The sequence below is a fragment of the Cyprinodon tularosa genome, unplaced genomic scaffold, assembly GCF_016077235.1.
Source record: "Cyprinodon tularosa strain WSP-4 unplaced genomic scaffold, ASM1607723v1 ctg12, whole genome shotgun sequence".
Taxonomy (NCBI): domain Eukaryota; kingdom Metazoa; phylum Chordata; class Actinopteri; order Cyprinodontiformes; family Cyprinodontidae; genus Cyprinodon; species Cyprinodon tularosa.
This window is the reverse complement of record NW_024038003.1, coordinates 882698-902309: the sequence shown is the minus strand read 5'-3', so window position 1 is coordinate 902309 and position 19612 is coordinate 882698. Positions and strand designations below refer to the sequence as shown.

General features: G+C 36.0%; 1 protein-coding gene across 2 annotated transcripts in view; it reads right to left on the bottom strand.

Moving 5' to 3' along the window:
- LOC119773288 (potassium/sodium hyperpolarization-activated cyclic nucleotide-gated channel 2-like) overlaps positions 1-19612 on the bottom strand; it is a 57550-nt gene that overhangs the window by 25426 nt on the left and 12512 nt on the right. For both annotated transcript variants that reach the window (XM_038270231.1, XM_038270238.1), the window contains exon 4: positions 920-1138. In XM_038270231.1, the coding sequence (XP_038126159.1) occupies positions 920-1138 (219 nt within the window). The remainder of the gene's footprint in view (positions 1-919; positions 1139-19612) is intronic.

Here is a 19612-nt window from a genome sequence, read left to right as displayed (position 1 = left end):
CTGAGATTTTCTCTTTGCTACATTTAGAAAATGTATCTAATTATACCATGCTTTGCAAAAGTATTTACAAAAGTATTCCCCTTTTGTCATCAGGTCTAAAGTTTAAAGGAGCAATGAGTTCTAGTGACACCCAGTATTGCATAATTTCATAAATAATTTGCTAAGAAACCAGAAAAATAAAATATGTGCTACACACCTCACCAAAGTAGTTACTGTAAGTCCCATAACTCAATGTTTCAAAGGAGAAAAATGTGAATGAGACAGTATAAATGGAGAGCATCGATATAAAGCATTTTACTTACATCCCGTATGACAAATCAGAATGATTTTGGTGAAATCTAAAGTAAATTTCTTACTTATGGCTCATTTAAAACAATGAGAAAACATCAATATAATTCCTAACAATGTGACTGTACTTAAAAATATTATAAGACAAACAAAAAATATAAAAGCTCATATTTACTGGTTTTCTCACTGAGTAATCATCTATCATTATGGCACTAATTATGATGCATACATTAAGGAGAAGTTGTTTTCTCTGTGTTGCTGTTAAATAAATTAAAATTTTCACTAGTTTTCAGAGTTTCTTTTTCCCAAAATGATGATCTGTTAAGCTGAATCAATTAAATCTATCTATAGAAATATAAATACCACAGTTGATTGTTTTGCATTTAACAAAAAGAAAGACAAAATGTATTTTCTGCCTTTTTAAGCCGAGTTTTGCTGTATGCACAGGAGGCTTTTTATCCTAGTAGCTTGTTATTTGTCATTTCTAATTGTCAAATGGATGCAAGACAAAGTATTCTGGTGGATTTCAAAACTGAATCTCCTGAAAGGAAAATAATGTAAGCACAGGTTTGGAAGTGTATTCATAAAAAAAATGTAGTGTTGAGGACATGGGTCATGGTTGTTGCCTCACCTTTTCTTGATACTGACGTCTTGATGAGTCCAGGGACTGAATCAGAGCTGTTGCATGGCCAATAAAGACAGCATAGCAGGTCGCTCCGACAATCATGCTCAGCATCGTTAGCCAGATATCTGATAGACTCTCCGGGGCCTGCCGGCCATAACCAATGCACAGCATGTGGCTCATTGCCTTAAAGACTGCAAAGGAGTAGAGTTCAGACCAGGTATCATTCTGCAGAAAAAGAAGAAAAATGAAAAGAAATCAAACAGATCAACAAAACAGAAATAAGAAGGAAGAGGTACTGCAGAGAGAGGACAGCCTAAATAACCCTTTAGCTACAGTTGGGTGATGGAAGAGCATTCATACAAAAAAGAACTTTCAGGACTGTGTTGCATTAGAAGGAAGTATGGAGGAAGTGGAAACAACATCAGCAAAATCCTCCGAGGCCTCATCAGTGAAGTAGAGGCAGCTTGGGAATGATTTCCTCAGAGAGATGATAATGAGAGGTCATTAAATATGCCCTTTCAAAGCCTTGTCAGAAGGACTATACTGGAGGCAGTGACAGGCATGCAGCGGCCACCGGGCTATGTTGTGTGGAGAGTCATGGCTTGGAAAAGAAACATCTGCAAGTGATTTACAAGGAGGCGTTTGAGAGGTTGTTTGACTACAGTGACAAGTGATGAACACAGCACACATTGCTATGCAAATAAATTGTTTTATTTTCTTTTTCTACTTGCACATCTTTGCTTTTTCGTTTTGCATAATTCACAACGCTGTTGTCTTAACACGCTGCAGACATGATTTAAAGTAAATCTAAAATCATTCAAAAAACTGAATACATACATTTTAGTTTAAGTGAACCCATTTAATAATCTGACCAAAAAAACTAAAAATACCATATTAAATTGAACTACTACATCATTGTTTATGGTAATGGTGGTTTAGGAGGTTCCAGTAAGCAGTGGGTTGCTGGTTCAAGACCCTCTCTGTCCTCTCAGTCGTGTTCTTGGGCAAAATGCATCACCCTCATCGCCTGCTGTTATTGGTCATAGAGCCTGATGCCATTGTTGCCGATTATATGTTGGTGTGCCTCAAGGCAGATGTGGTTATAATGTAGCTTGCAATGATCAGCATATGAATGGATGTATAAGTACATGTAGTGCTAAGTGCTTTGGGTCCCGGGACTTTATAAAGGACTTAGTAGAGTACGGTACAGGCCAATTTAAAATCCTTTCATTCCAATGAGTGTGACCATGACATTTTTCAAAAGAAACATTCTTACCACAAATTTATTTAGATGCATGCTGAAATATTCCTACTAAAAGTTTACGGTGGAGTTTTAATAGGTGGCAAGACTAAGAGAGAGAAATCTCAACAGTTAATCTTAGTTGTTTTTTTAAGCATCAAAACTTGTCAGACCTTCGAGTCATTCATTTCCTTTCCAAATTTGTCCCCAAGTTAAATCAGATATTTATATAGTTCCGATTATGCATGTAAATTGTCAGTTTATCTCTCCAGAGAAAATACTATTTAATACAATTAGCTCTTTTATCAACTAATTAAATCCAAATGTTAATTCTCCAACCTTTCAAAACCCCCTTCAGATTTCATGTTTGTTTCTTAAGGCCTTTTAGTTGATTAAATATATTTTTTGTGATTACGTGACTCAGATAATAATTGTCCTACTATGCAGTATTGCTCTCATTTCTTTTATACAATCTAGGTTTCATTAACAGAGAATTTACCCTTAAGACAAATATACTTTTGGCAGATTTGGACACCTCAAAATAATTTGCATTAATGTGAGTTTTGATATTTGGCTATGCTTCCAATGTAGTGTTTCTAAAAGTTGAAAAGTTGTTGTCATATCCCTACTTCACTACAAATAACTTTCACCATGGCAAGTTCAAATGCATTTCAGTCTGTTACCTATTATTAAATCATAAATCTTAACAAGGCCTAGTGAGATCAGCGATGATTTAAATGTAGTTAGGTGTTGTCCAAGCACAGAGGGCTTCAACATGCTTATCTGATCTGGAGATTCACAATGTTTTGACCCAAGTCTTTGAGGTTGAAATCCAGGTAAAGTTTCGTTCTGTCCTTGAACTTACACCAGAGCTCCATTGACCTATGCATTATGTTTCAGGGATATCCAAGCCACAGTCTGGGCCTATCGAGCTTCCAGTCATCCATCCCAAACCAGTTACATTTCTAGACCTCTGACCCAAGCCCAAGCCTTTTTTCAGGTCTCAAGCCTCATCCAAGATTCAAGATTCAACAACGACTCAAGCCTTAGCCACAACTCAAGCTTCTAAGGTGCCTGTTCTATTGCTGATGAAAACCATCAGCCTCCAGTGCCCACAAGAGATTCTGCCTCATGATGAACAGCCTCAGGGGCAATTGCCAAAGATCCTGCTCTCTATGAACAGACCCCTGACCTTGTCATGGTAGGGAATGACTTCTTGGTCATTGGTCTTAGTTTATGTTTTTGGACCAGCCCTGTCTAGATAGGGTTTTTTGTTGTTAGACTCCAATCTGCTCTGTTCAAATGTTTTTGTTTTTTTTTTGTTTTTTGTTTTTTGTTTTTGTTTTTTTTTTTGGGGGGGGGGGTCTGGAATTCCCCTTTGCAGGAGGGAGGAGAATCCTATCTGTTTGTTTTTCAAGAGCTCTCCCTGCTTTTCTCCAGTTGCCTAATTAGAGTGAGCAAATGCACCTGCCACTCTCCAAATATCCCTCATGCCTCTCAGCTGTTATTTTGCCTATGTATACATATGGGCAAGGAGATTGTCTCCTCTTTTTCCATATGAGGATCGCTAAAGTGTTTGTGTGCATTACCAGTTTTCCTGAACTCCTGTGCTTGGCCTGCCCTCACTGGAGTCTCTGCAGCTTCAAATGCTGGTTCTGTTCTAGACTATTTCGGCCTGCTCCCAATTTGTCAGCCATTTTCCACCTGCTTTAAGCCTGTTTCAAGGCTATTAAGTCACTGCCTCCCTTCTCAAGTCTGCAATCAGCCTGTCACAGACTGGATCTGCCTGCACCTGCCTCCCTAGCCCGCTACCTGTCTGTTCTACCGGTCACTAAGTGATTTAGTTCACCTACCTATCACCTACCTACTCATCCAGATTCCATTCCTCACACTGTCTAAAAATATATAAATGCATTTCAAGTTAGTTAAAGTATATAAAAGTATTCATGTGGCAATATTTACAGCATCTCTGATTGATGAGTTTATTTTAAATCAAAATTACAACAAATAAATCAATAATTTAAACAGTTCTCAAATATGGAGAAATTTAAAAAATGTTAAATTGATAAAAGTGTGTTCTTTTCACAAAACGATTTGAGCGAACACAACACTGAAGGGCCACAGAGTTATAGAAGGGCCACTACAGATCAGCAGAGGGGATGTGTGAATCCAAAAATACATACAGCTCCACCAAGTGGGATGGGAGTAAATGGTTTGTGTGCGAACAAGAAGAGAAACAGTGGAGTGAAACATGTTGAATAATATATGAATAGTGAGCACTTTGATTCTGAAATAGCACAGCATAGAGAGCGGAAGAGACTCCATATCCACCTAAGTCTTAACAGTTCTCCTTAGGGATATCAGTTTGGGGGCTATCTTTTGCTTGCCGGTAATCAACATTTCCTTTGGTGGCAGAGAGCCTGTCTGAATTGTCTGACAACAGAGAGGGGCTTTACATTTATCCAACCGAGCGCTGTAGTGTGATAACACTATAGTGCATAAGGCCTCACAAAAATGCTAAAATTATAAAACTTCATAAGTAATTTAACTATTATCAGAATATAGTTGTGGATTTTTAGACAATGATGTTGTTACACTTGTTACACTTAATCTCACAAAAGTAAAAGAGAAAAAGTGAGTTCATTTAATTTAATTTAATATTATACAGCAGCTCTAAGGGCGTGAATTTCAACTATAACGCCAGGAAACTTCTTTGCACACAGAGCAGATCTTCAAAGAAGACGCTGTTTGTATTGAATGTGAGTCATTAGGCATAAACTTTTTTGCATGTGTAACTTCACGGATATGCAGGTCAATTTCAAATGACCACACTACACAAAATTCTGAGTGGAGGATATGCAAATGTTAATACTTACTTATCATATCGAATAGGTGCAGTTTTGGCATCTTTTTAATCAGGTTTAAGTCAGATGCAAACTCACAAATAAAAATTTCCACATTCGCTGTCGCTACCAAAAAAGCATCGGTACAAAGACAGACGCAAAGTTATGTTTCATTAAATCATGGGCCTACCATGGCTTGCAATGTCAGTTAGGTGTTGTAAGGAGTTGGTGAAGGTAATTCCAGGTGTTTAGAGCGTAATCTGGCTGTAAATCTGACTGCGGCTCCTTCTCTGTTAGAGGGAGGTTGTAGGCATGAGTCAACTATTTCAGGTTTTATGAGTGATATCTAATCTTTTAAATGTTATCTTTGTTTTGCTTGTATCACTCTAAGATATCTACATTAAGTGCTCTATAAAAAATACTCTCCATCCATCCATCCATCTTCTTATACGCTTAATTCCAAGTGGGGTCGCGAGGGGTGCTGGTGCCTATCTCCAGCGACAGGAGATAGGCGAGAGGAGATACTGTAGATCCACCCTGGACAGGTCGCCAGTCCATCGCAGGGCAACACAAAAACAACCATTAACACACCTAAGGAAAATTTAGAGAAGCCAATTAACCTAACAGTCATGTTTTTGGACCGTGGGGGGAAGCCAGAGTACCCAGAGAGAACCCACGCAGAAAGACCCTGGGCCGGGAATCAAACCTGGAACCTTCTTGCTGCAAGGCAGCAGAGGTACCCACTGCGCCACTCTCCATCATAATAGTTATCACTTTTTAAAAAAATTATCATTATCTCTATCTCCATGGCTTACAACCTCATCTTTCTTTTACTGTCTCTTACCATCTGCCAGTAGCACATGCAATTTTCTCATTTAAGGAACGGAGCCAACATGTTTGCACATCTTATGCTTTGTAGATCCCCTCTACACTCACTTACTGCATTTACAAACATGGATCTTTGATGACTAAAACTTGACGAACCATAGGTTGGAGTTTTCATCAACGAGACGAGACTAAATAAAAAAATAGCGGGTCGTCGGTCAGATGTTTAAACTGCTTCACCATTCTGTAATCTGCTAAGCAGTATTACCCGTGCAGCTGCGTCCTGTTTTCTCCCGCCTTCCACCAGCCGCGCAGCGTTGCACATACTGCAGGAGCACAGATAGATCATGGCAGCAGCTGCAGGGTCTGAGAAAATAACTCGGAATGGTCCGGTACTGTGTTCAACTCTGACAAACTCTGATCTTCCATCTGTGCTTATGTAGAAATGCGTCTTAGGCTAATGGCTCTCAGCAGTATGGCTCTTCCATCGCTACTTAACAAACTACATGTGGCTGATTATCCTCTGCTTAGTGTAAAAAAGGTGATACTAAATTTTTTTTAATTTCTACCAAAAGGAATCGCTAAAGTATATATCCAAATAAAATATATAATTGCTTTCTTTTTTTATCTTAATAAAGAGCAGGATGAAAAGGTACATACATCTTTGAATATTTCCCTCTTATTGTCCTTGTTTCTATCTATTTAAATATGATGTAAATGTTTGTATCCTTGTATTGTCATTATTTCAACATTTTAGTTAGCATATTCATTCAATCTAGGTCTGGATTGCCATGGCATTACAATTATGTCAGTTCTCTCTGTATATTTTTTATATCAAAAACCCTGTGAATTTAAATCTACTTTGACCCCTGAGCAGCAGTAACAGAGGGGGAAATTCTCATTAAAAAAAGTAAATAATAAATAAAGCCACAATTGCCAAAGTAGAAAGAAGAATGCTTTTCTTATTTCCTTTTTTGGAGTAATGAAGATTTTATTGATCTGTGTGTAATGCATAATTCATAGTAGATCAGGAAATGTTTTCTTTGGGATGGAAACCCTGTATGTCTAAAACCATTCCTTTATTGTACATTTTGTTAGAGTGTTGGTCTGCTATATTAACCAATATGATGTGTTGAACTAGATCTGCTATATTCAAAACATTTGTGAGAGACTTTTGTACAAAGTAGGGCATTCATTCATAAAAAAGTTTATTAGAATTTTATAAATCAATGTTTTCTGCCCAACAGTAATGATGAACTCCACCACAGCATTCTAAACCCAGCTATTGTAGTATCTTGGTAAGACCTGTCAGTCTGGTAAAGAATCTGGTTCTTATTTGAAATTTTAAAGGTTAACTTTTTTGCAACATAAAGCTGACTAAGTTTTTTGAGTTTTAGTTGACTAAAACCAACTAAAACTATCACATATAGTATAGTATGACTAAAATGGGACTAAAACTAATAACAGCTCTAGTCCTGAAGACTAAGACTAAATCTAAGATGGCTGTATAAACCACAATGATCTGCAGGTTTTTTTCCTCTTTTTTAGGCTCAAGTGCTACCCATATGTGTTCTTATAAGATCAGACACTGAAAACACAAATTAGATTGTGTAAGATTGTGTTTTAACACACTCTTTCAAATGGTGTTTATGTTACTGTTGTACATTTTAGGTGAGATAAAAAAGTACAAAAGTGTGTCTGCAGTATAATTATCCGCACAGTTTATAAAAGGGGATTACCTCAGTGTATTTGGGGCTTAAGATAAAAATGCCAAATGTCATTGGTAATCATTTACAGGGACGGCACACAAACAATTTATAATATGTCTCTTTTGACATTCTTGATGCAATCTTGAAGCAGCATTGTGTAACATTTAGTCAATAGGGGCACAAGACCTGTAAATGACATGTTTGGCTCCCCCGAAAGGCCATTGGCACCACTGTACTTTCAAACAGTCTCCTCTAAGAATTAGAACCTGGGAGCAAACCACTATTTGACCAACAGACTAAGAAGTCACAAAGTTATTTGTGAAGACAAGGCTACATTCAACCATCTGGACTATATCTTACATCAGATAGACAAAGATTTGTCTGATCAAAACAAATATTAAAAAATGACATATCTGTTTTTATTGCTTAACAACAACTTTTAAGGGGAAATCAGACTGCCATAAAGCAGCACTCTAGGTCACATGACTCCATTCGACCATCTAAGGCTGCATGGGTGAGTGAGAAGAGCAGCCTGAACAAGGCATGGATGCATGCCAAATGCTGCATATTGTAAATATGCAACATTTGGCATGCATATACTTGGTCACAACTAACACCGTGCTGCTTTAAAAAATATATATTTTGTAAATAAGGTTGTGATTTGGGGTGAAATGATTTCAATCATGTTTCAAGATTTCTGTAATGTATTCTTAGTCTAAACCTTTACCTTTTGATATGTACTACTCAATTAATATGCACAGTTATCTCAGACCCTGTCTGCACAAGCTGCTTATCTTCAATTTCACAGTGATATTGTGAAACTACACCAAACTGTTAGCAGTTTAAAAGCTGTGATGGGCTTCCATATGTCTTCAACTCAGATCCTAGCATTTATTAATACTAGTCTATAAAATCAAAAAACTTATAATGAACTTTTTTTCCACATCAGTTGATTTAGTTCTTTTGGATTATTAGGGGACTAACACTTTCCTTTCAAAAATGTATTGTTGCACCAAATATTCAAAGTGTTTTATTGTAGTATATATATATATATATATATATATATATATATATATATATATATATATATATATATATATATATATATACAGTGGGGGAAATAAGTATTTGACCCCTTGCTGATTTTGCAGGTTTGCCCACTTACAAAGAATGCAACAATCTACAATTCTAATCATATGTACATTCTAACAGTGAGACAGAATCCCAAAGAAAATTCCAGGATTTCACATCATATGAATTTATTTGACCCCCTACCAAACAGCAAGTATTCTGGCTTCTACAAGCCAGTTAGTCGTTCTTTAAGACACAGCCCCATTCCCAACCAATTATCTACATCAAATACACCTGCCTCACTTCGTTACCTGTATAAAAGACACCTGTCAACACCCAAACAACCAGCATCCATCATCACCACCATGGGCAAGACCAAAGAGCTTTCTACGGACATCAGGGACACACACACACACACACACACACACACACACACACACACACACATATATATATATATATATATATATATATATATATATATATATATATATATATATATATATATATATATATATATATATATATATATCAGCTTTTAAATGCACTACAGGTATGCTGATTAAACTTGTCCACCTATTATCTGCTAATGTCAGCTCTACCTTTGTAATGTATGCAGCATATAGCTCTCATTGTCTTCTTTAAAAGAATCGATAGAAACCCACAGAAAAGATGCTTACTGTGCAAAAACTTTGTTCTGATTTCCTGCATAATTTCTTCCATCAAAGAGGAGCAAGTTGCTTTTACCAAGGTCATTAATAAAACTTCAACTGTCTTTTGGAGTTACTAATTCACTGTCTGGGTCCTTTTCATCTTTGGTCTTGGTCAGTTTCAATTAATGTTTTAAAAACATAAAGAAAAAAATGCTAATTTTGAGGTCTTCTGAGCCCAAAGAATATAAAATCTTCTTTAAAATGGACCTGACATGTAATTCTGCTATGTAGAGCTAAACATAGATTTTATAAAGTTGCCTTTTTTTGAGGCAATATTGGCTTTAAGTTGGTAGATAATCAGGAAAAGAAGCAGAGAAAGAGGGAGGGGAAGAATTGCAGTTAAGGTCTTAAGATTAGGATTCAAACCTGTGATGGCTGGGTTGAAAATTAAGGTTTTTCTGTCATTGATAGTAAGCTGTACCCCAGCATCACCTCTGCACCAATAATCTTTTATGCTGGTTCTGAATGCAGTGCCTGTGGTGTGAATAGATATATAAAGTGTATCCTGCTTAGGCTCGCACCATTAACCTTTAGGTAATGGTCTTTTAATGGTGATTTAAAATGTCGGGGAATTAGACTAAAAACAAGTATATTTTGCAATTCTGTATTTTTACTCACATTTGTTAAACTGTTGTTTCTCTGCATTTTTTAGATGTGAACAAACTTGTTGGCAACCCTAGTAAGGAGCCTTGATGAATTCAGCTCTCACTGGAGAAGTATTGCCATGCCTTTTTATTTTATTATGTTGATCAAAATTTTCAGAACAAGTAGTTAGTAAACCGGATTTACCTCTTCCCTAAGAGTGATTTAATTAAACAATTTACCTGAGCCTCTTGGCAATACATGTATAATGACCCAAGAACAATTAGCATCATGGTGTTGGAGGTGGAAATTCTTATAATATCAATGGTAGGGACCTGCAGCAAAGACTGACATCTTAGGGTCATTAAATCTCCATAGCAACCATTAAAAACAAGGAACACTTTAATTGGTTGATCAGCGATGATAGGAATAGGCTTTCTTATTTCTATGCCCAAAAGTATAACAAGTACGTCTAGTTCACTGAACTCTTCTGGGACTCTTGTGGATCTAGATCATTTTGTCCATAGAAAAGCACAGTTTAGGATGTATAATGCTAAGGGTCTGCTTCTCTTCTAAAAACCCTTGGAACCTTGTTAGACTGTTGAAATCCAAGAAATCTTAACAGTTACTAATTAGATCTTTAACATTATTTTTAACTGGTGTGTGAAATTAGGATATTGAAATAAAAAAGGCATTTATTTGAGCACACTTTATTTGAAGGGTGCTTTTATATTTTCACCTCAAAGCAAACTTAGATACCTTTCACAAAATTCAATATTGTCATTGCATTTCTGAAACACACAGATTATCTTTTACCTCAGTGTAAGCTCCACATCTCTTTTACCTTATTTGCAACATTTGCAGGCCAAAAATGAAAAAATGAAAAAAGGGTTATTGAAAAAAATAAACTATTAGCTTCATACTGTTTCCTTTGTAAAAAGAAAAAAAAAAGAAATTTCTCACTATTATGTGTGAGCTTGGCGGCTGATAGACTGAAGAAATATTACCAAACAATCTACACATGCAGCAAAGCCTTTCCCCTGGCCATGACACCATAAGCCAGTCAATTAGTTTACTCAGGCTTATCCGAGTTTATTGAAAAGTAAATGCCAACTTAATTCTTTTTTCCCTGTCAGTGTGTATGGGCTCTTCACAGCAATGCTGTGGGCAGAGAAATGCTCTCCTACTAAATATGGAAGGAAAACTAACCTAAAGGTTCAACTTTAAAGGTAAATGTTTATTGTAAAGACAACCAAATACAGGAGTTCAATGAAATCATTGAAAGAAACCAGTGGGTTAGAGCCACAATAAAAACATATCACTACTTACATTTTTTAAAAATACAGCAACCTTAAGAAAAAGAAAACAAAAAACCTAAGTAGATCCATTCAGCTTTCAAAGGACGTGATTCCAAGTTACCAGAGTTGCTCGACCTACTGTCCTACTCAGAAACTGGAAAATGGTCATCGTGGGGATGAATGTCAGATCAATATGGGGCTTTTAATAATTTATCAGATCTGTTCTTTCTTTCCAGGGTGAAGCTGTTTCACAGCAAAAAAACATTACAGATTTTTAAGAAAATAATTCCTCTCATCAAAACAGGGTCAAAACTATATAAAACAGGGTCAAAACTATATATATATATATATATATATATATATATATATATATATATATATATATATATACTCAACTGCTTTCTCAACCACCCCTCATACTCCTGGGCATGGTGGGTGGCTCCTTCATCTCAAGCTCGGGTCACGGCGCTCGAGGGTTCTTTGCAGTATCTTAGCTGCCCAAGAACTGCCTATTTTTAGACTAAGATCTCTGATGTGTCTCCAGGTATCTATCAGAACCACTTCTCTAGTATGGGGGTTACAGCCCCGAGTGCTTCGATGACCACCGTATGTATAACTATTGAATATGTAGCTTCTTTGACCTGGCACAGGTCTCGCTTTTCAGCACTGTTCTTAATTTTTTTAAGAAATTTAAGTTTGATAACTGAGCTCAGGTTTTGTCCATTTATCTGTTGGTTTTTGACTAAGCTGAAGACTTTTGAGACTTTTTTTATCCCTATTCTGCTCTTTAATGCATAAATTAAGAGCCAAACAGATCTTCACCATAATGTATCCACCACCATACTAGTAAAGCGCCTAAATAAAATAACCATGTATTATCTGATTAGAAATCTTTTATACAGAAAGTATTTGCAACCGTCCAGAGAACTGCTATTTTCAATCATGCTTGAAGGCACTTGTGCCTGGAGTTGTTGAATTTATATTGGGCTGGATCCTTCATGGCTGCGGGGATATATCATGAAAAACTTTTTTTTTTACCTGAGATGAATAAATGGGTAGGAAAAGAGAAATTAGAACAATGCATTGTCCCCAAATGGTAATAGAATAGTGGTGAAATATTCACCCAGAAACCTGCCAAAGGCTTTTTGATGTTTACAAAATGCTTGTGGATGAGATGCAAGTTGATAAAGGACATTTATCCAAATGTTAAAGGGGGTGAATGAATATATAATTTACAGTTGACCCTATGCAGTGCACAGCAGAACACAGAAGTGTAAATTAAAGTGAATAATTTAAAACTTTTTAATAAAAAATATAAATTCTTTGCAAGCAAAAATATTACAGTACAAAGAAACAAAACTGCAAAAAAAAAAAAAGGGAAACAACTGGCCCTAATAGTTTAGCAGCCTGAGGGCTGCGGGCAAGTAGGGGGAAATCCGTTTATAAGTCTGAGAAGTTGTTTATTTTGTGTTGGAGGGGTTTTTAGGTGCTCTCAATGAAAAGATAAATTTCAAAGTGAGAAATAAATAAAGCCTATTCTATTATATGCTGTTTTAACCCATTTCTTTCTAAATATTCTAGTTATTACTATATTTTTGTACAAGTTTTACCTTTGTAGATGAGAAAGAAAACCCCAAAAAATTAAATGTGTCCATTTGTCCATTTCTTGTTATTAAAATGAATTGCAATCATTCCATCATGTACCATCAAAAGTCGACCTACAATATCAAAAGCCCCAGATCAATGCCATCTATGTTAATGATGAGGATCTTCAACCTTCTAAACTGATAAACTAATTATCAGCATGTAAAATAACTGCTTTAAAAATGCAGTACTTAAAAATGCAGTACTTAATTAGCAAAATATATTTTTGTTTCAGTCAACACAGAGACAAATACCCTCTCCTACTTATGATATGTTTGGATAGGTCAATCACAAGCTTTCATCTCTCATGTCTACATGTTGTTACCAGCTTGATTTAAAGTGTTTACCCAGATCTGCAGTGTGCAGCAGTCTTGTATTGCTGCTGGTCAAACTAATTTCTGGACATAAAGTGATTTATACGAAATGATTAATGCTTTATCTGTCTGAAGCATCCAACAAACCGTGGAGTGAAGCCCCTCCTGCTGATAGCAGAAGGAATAATAGGGAAGAGATGTCTCTGCGATGTAGCTACATTAGAGGATGGGTGCACACAGAGTTGTAATTACACCGCTGAAACTTGACACCCTGTCAGAATCTGTCAGTTAATGCTGCCATCCAAATTATTTCTGTTTTCTCTCAGAGGCAGTAAGGCTAATATATTACTTTGTTGTCAAAATTAAATCTAAGGCTAATGATGCTGCGTAAAACATTCTGGATATACAGCACTGGGAAAAAGATCTTCAACTCTTAGTGTCATACTTTAATCCTTCAAGTCCATCCGTTGTCGATACACACTTATTCTCCACGAAAACACCAATGCACCAGTAGTTTAATGGCACCTAACAACATTTGTTTTCTATTGTGGGAGGAAGCCCATAAAGACAAATGTTAATATCAGAAACTATGATCGAAGTAAATACAAAAAGCAATTCTTAAATGATGGTTTTAGTAATTAAGAGGAACAAATTTTTTCAAACCATTCTGGCCCTTGATGAAAAATTTATCGTCTGACCTTTTTGAAGCACGAATTGAATGCGATTTACCACAGTTTTGTTTCAATTTCACGACACATCCCCGTGCCTGATTACTGCCTGGCCCACGTAATCAAAATATTCCTTAAATAGAACCTGTCTGACAAAATATGGTGACTGGAATCTTTCAAAAGCGACTCACAAACTCTCCAATTTAAAGAAATGAAATAGGAGATGAGAAACATACTTACTGACACTTATTTTTTCTTTCTGGAAATGGTTACAAAGCCTTTTTAAAGCTTTGGGTCTGAAGTGCATTACAGAAAAAGCCATCAGCCACAAATGGAAAAACCATGGAACAGAGTGAATCGTCCTAATAGTTTTAATCCAAGAGTTCCTCATAAGTTCATAAAAGAAACTAGAATGGGATAATCCTGCAGCCCTCATTTTCCTCAGTTAAGATCAGTGTTTACAATTCAACAAAAACACAAAAACCTAATGATCAGCAACTTTTATAAAATTGCTCTGTGGACTGAACAGAAAGAGTTGGAACTTTTTGGAAGGTGAGAATCCACCCAATCACTTCTGGCATTTAATCAATAAAACATTTCAGCAAAAGTACACCAAACTTGCAAAAAAAAAAACATGATTGTAGTGTGATGTCTCAAGCAGTTTGTTGCTTCCATACCTGAACAACTACCTCTAACTGATTAACTCTGCTCTCGGCTCTCTGTGGAAAAACCCCTGAAGAGGAATGAAAGCCCTGGCATTAGTTTGTGATGCGAGTTCAGATACATTCGAGTTATGCAGCTGAACAATAATCCAAAGCAAAATTTTAAAGCAAGTCCCCAATTGAAAAGTGTAAAACAAAAAGTGGTAATGAAAAGATTGCCCGATGCAAAGTCTGCCTCATGTTGTGGCATAACCTTAAATCATCTTTTCATACTTTGCATTAAAACACTTTTGCTAAGAAGAGAGGGACAGTCCCTCCCTTTGGGTGATGAGGTATCCAATTGTTCATGAAACCGTTGTCCTGGTGTACTGTATGTCTAAAACAACCTTTGCTGCCTGAGCTAGTGGAAACCTGACAGAATTCATTAACCGGTCGGTGGAAGTCACCTTAGGACAGGGTTCTCTTAAAGTCCTCCACTGCTTCTGCTTGAGAGCACAGAGCTTCCAGAGTCGCTGGAGGGAGCGGGGCCAGCTCCAGCACAATAGCTAATGTCACAACTTGTCAGGCACTCAATAGGAGGGTGGTCTCTGGTGTCTGTATGCAGCCTGCACTGTGCCAGAGCAGCTCTTTTGTTGGAGAGCGATGGCTCTCTGGAGGCCGTCTCTGATTATGAAGCGGCGAGGGCGCTAAAGGAGTCAGTGACCTGTCCACAGAAAACTTTAGAATCCACTTTTTTAAACTCGGAAAGTACAAAGTTGTATCCGAATCCCTTACAAAAGAAACTCAAATATATAGATATATAGAGATCTATGCTTTTGTCAATTGCATCACACATGATTATAGTCTAAGCTTTTTTTAATATAAAATTTGAAATGGCATAAAAAAGATATGAATGTATTGGACAATATGCTAATCATCTGTTAATTTTGCCTTTTAATTAAAAATATTAAATGTTAGCAGTGAGTTCCTGAAATATTACCTCAGTAATTTTAAGAATTGTAATGTGAAGAAAGTGCCATTTTCTAGCTAATATATGATTTTGACTTTTTTCTTTTTTACAAATTAAAGATATGAAGATTGTGTCATGCATTTCCTCCTCAACCGATACCCCTGATTAATTATCTATGAACTCTATCTAAAGTCTGCCAGCATATAACTGAATCTCTGTATAAATCCAGCTGTTCTGTGAAAACCTCAGAGCTTTTAAGATACAGGAACATGGTTGATGAGAGAACCCAAACGCAAAGCAATCTTTGAAAAAAGCCTGAGTCAGTATGACAGTGGACTCATAAACATACAGTCAGAGCTTAAATTGGATGGTTTAACTCTAAGACAGCTTCAGAATAGTCCAGACAAAGGTTCATTTCAGCATCTCCAAATTTTAAGATTTATGCCTACATATATTTTCTACCCAATCTGAGTTTCAGCTGCTGCTGCAATCTCAGAAAAAGACCGTGCTCAAGGCTTTAACTTGGTATAGGCTGAATACCGATGCAGGCCTCACATTTAAGGAATTTCCATATCTAGGTAAAACAAACCATGCTTTCTTTTCATTCCACTTGATAATTATGCTCCGTGTACATATCTCTACGTGCTGATCTAAACAAAAACACACATCTGAATACATTAAAGGTTGTGGTTGTAACAACATCAAATCTGCACAAGAAAGAATACCAAGAGGCCTTTTCAAAGAAATATACCCAGGAACCTGCTATGATGCAACTTTACTGCCAAACTTCATATAATGAAAATAAGCCTCAACGTTTTCAAATTTCTAATCCTCTTTGCCAAAAATGACCACAGTTTTAGTTTCTCTCAAATAATATTAAAGATAAATCTAAAGGAATTTATTTTCATGTCATTATTTTAAATATTTTAGTACTGCAAAGAACCCTCATTTCATTCATTTAAATATTTTAGATTTTAAGGAACTGAAAATACTCTAAGAAAAGATAAATTTTAACCTGTGTCATGGTTTATGTTATGTATGTGATAAAACAATACATTAATCAATAGTACTATTTTGAGTTCCATGTGGAAGAACACCGAATATGGTATCAGCGCATTGGTCTCACTGTGTTCTGGGAAATATGTTGAATAAAAATGAAGTCCACGTTCCACTGAGGTTCTGTTAATTACAGAGTTTGCATTGAATTAATGCACATTACACACAACTGCCAACAAAATATGGGAAACAATCATTTCTCAACAATGCATTATGACACCTGTCATCCAAAGAGCTATTTATTTAATAAAAGATTTAAAGATACTACTCATATTCTGTTATACAGCTTCTCTGGAAGTAGTTAGCTCACTTATTGATTAAACATTTTAAATGCAAAATATGCATGGTCTAAAATTTAGTAATGATCTTGAAAACAAATGGCCTCCAAATCACATATTTCTATGCTGAGAACTCGGATGCAGCATTGCTTTCAAGGCTTAGACAAAATTTCCAGCTAAGTGATCTAAATATTTTCTTCAATGTTTCCTCAATTGTACCTTATGAATCTTTTTGTCCCTGAGATGACCCTCCTTTAGAGCTGAGTGTATATTGCATGACATTCATCCCATGTTTGTGCAGTTTACTTTATTAGGTTATATTTTATTATGCTTATTATATTTCTATTCTTTCAATAGGCTAATAAAATATCCTATGAATGAATATGTATTTTTATTTCAAGCAGATTTGTGAATTAGTCTTGCAGTAAAACGTTTTTTTTTTTTTGTTCCCTAATAAAAACATTATCAACCAATTAGGGTTACAAGCATTTAAGATCAGCTAAACTATTAGAATATGTTCTTTTCAGGGATTGAACCTGTTGACCATAAAGCAGAGAGTCAGAAATCTCAGCAGGCAAATATTCAAAGCAGAAATTTATGAGGAGTCATGCCTTACACAGAGGTGTCTGGAAGCAGGACCCAATCTGTTTGAAAAACAATTTGGAAAACTGCCTTGTCTCTGGATTGAAGTGGTCTTCCCTTGCTCAGTAAAAGGCAGGGATGACAGACAGGTCTATAAACAACCAGCTTTTATCTCCAGGAGGGAGACATGGCAACAAAGAGCCCAGCTGCCAGGCCATATTCCCCACATCCCTCTGTTTCCCCCTTTTATCTTTCCTCTCATCACTCCACAGTGCTGAAGTGGAGGCACGAGGGGGTGGGGCGCTTAAATCTCTAGCTTCTTTTTGAATGATTCTTCGCCAGTGAACTGCAACTATTCCCTGTCACACAGGCTGAACACCTACAGAAATGATGGTAGTATGAGTAATCTTCTCCAACTGAGAAAAAAGAAAAAAAATCTCTGTAATCAATGGAAACGCTCATGTAGCAAATATTAGTCTAATAATGTATTTTATTCTCTTCAGGAGTTAAAGGCAGTCTCTTTTAGTAGTTTTAATAATCATTGGATCATGAATTTATTATAAAGTTTGTACTTTCTCAGATGCTCAGATGCTGAAACATGAAACATTCTACTCTATAAAGCCCTTATTTCAGGAGCGCAATTAGGCATTGCTCTTTGTTTATGAGATTTAATTTATAAATATCGATACTGACAGTACTCGTCTCATGCACACACAGCTTAAACTGTATAATCAGCCATCTGTAGTATTGTACATTCAGCTCAGAGCTGTTAGTCTCAAGCTGATCAGTGAAGTTGATGACCGATATGAACAAACTTGGGCCTCATTGTACATAAGAGATTTTCAGAAGATTCTCAGTCATCCAGGTCATAATCATTCCAAAACAGTTCAAAAATAAACCACTAGCCTTTTGTTTTTTAACTTTTTAACTTTTTTCAGATACATGAGGGCTTATTAAGCACCAATAAAACTGAATTCCAAAAGCAAAAAGATAAAGGGACTGAAAAAAGCCTACAATTTAAAATGTTTAAATTCTTCAATTATGTGATTATCAATTATGTGAGTTTAAAGCTTCAATATTTTAATATTTTATGATAAGCAAGAAGGATGTTATGATAAATACTTCAATAATTTTGACAGAATTTTAAATGTATTTTATGTATTCTTTACGTGGTAAAAACATCATATATGTTGTATTGGATCTAAATATTTATGAAACTAAATATTCATAAGGCCGTATTTATTTTATATAAAAAAAAATTTGCCATCTCTTCTTATGTAATGATTTGTGAGGCATCTTATTGCAGTGGCAGGGCATGGCCATTTTTACAATCGAAAGCACCAGAATGTTTGTTATTTAGGTCAAATTTCTAAATCCCCTGCTTAACTTTTTTAATCAAAACAAAGGGCAATTTATGCTCTAGTCATAAGCTTTTTACCATAAATGACCCCCGGTTGCTGTTTGTAGAGTTATTTAAACGATATTCTTTGTTTACTTGATTGTCTATATTTCCAACACTGGAGAGGAAACTGAAGCAGAAGGTCAATTTATTTATTACCAGAGCCTAATTTAATACATTCAGTTCATCCCCTCCACTGAGAGCTTTCAGTCCTAACATTAGTGTTTAATAAGCCTAAACATAAGGTCAGCCGATTCGATATTACTTCATTAAATTCTCGATTTGTAGACCGACTTCTGGTGTGTAATTGGTATGGATTGTAAAAACGGCAGCAGTTTGCCTCTGTACAATAATACTCTCGGATGATTCTGGCTGAATATTTTCATGTTGTTATTCATGGAAGAACTGGTGGAGTTCATTCAAATTGGTTGGTTTTCAGAAACAAATAAAATTTTCTATGATTAAAACTGGGGCCATCCCAGAAGACCGATTTGAACCAGCTTTGTTTTATGTATTGAATCATATCCAGCTGGATTATCATCTTCGGTCAAAATTAAATTGTGTAGGATGATCAAGAATAAACTAGAAGCAATAGAGGTTGACTGGAAGTTTCTGTAAGACCAGTATTATTGTCAACACTAAACACAGTTTAATACCCTCAAGGGCTGAAGAATGGCGACCAGCACAGAAGAAGTGGTTGCTCTAATATTGGACCAATCAAGCTTGATTGAAATTTCCAGGTAAAAACCAAGTGTCTTCCGGTAAAAGGTTTAACTTTCAGATAAGATACAGACTTTGCTTTTTGGCTGTGATGACAGAAGATTTCAAACCTAAGAACACTGCAATAGCTGTTGAGTATGATAGTG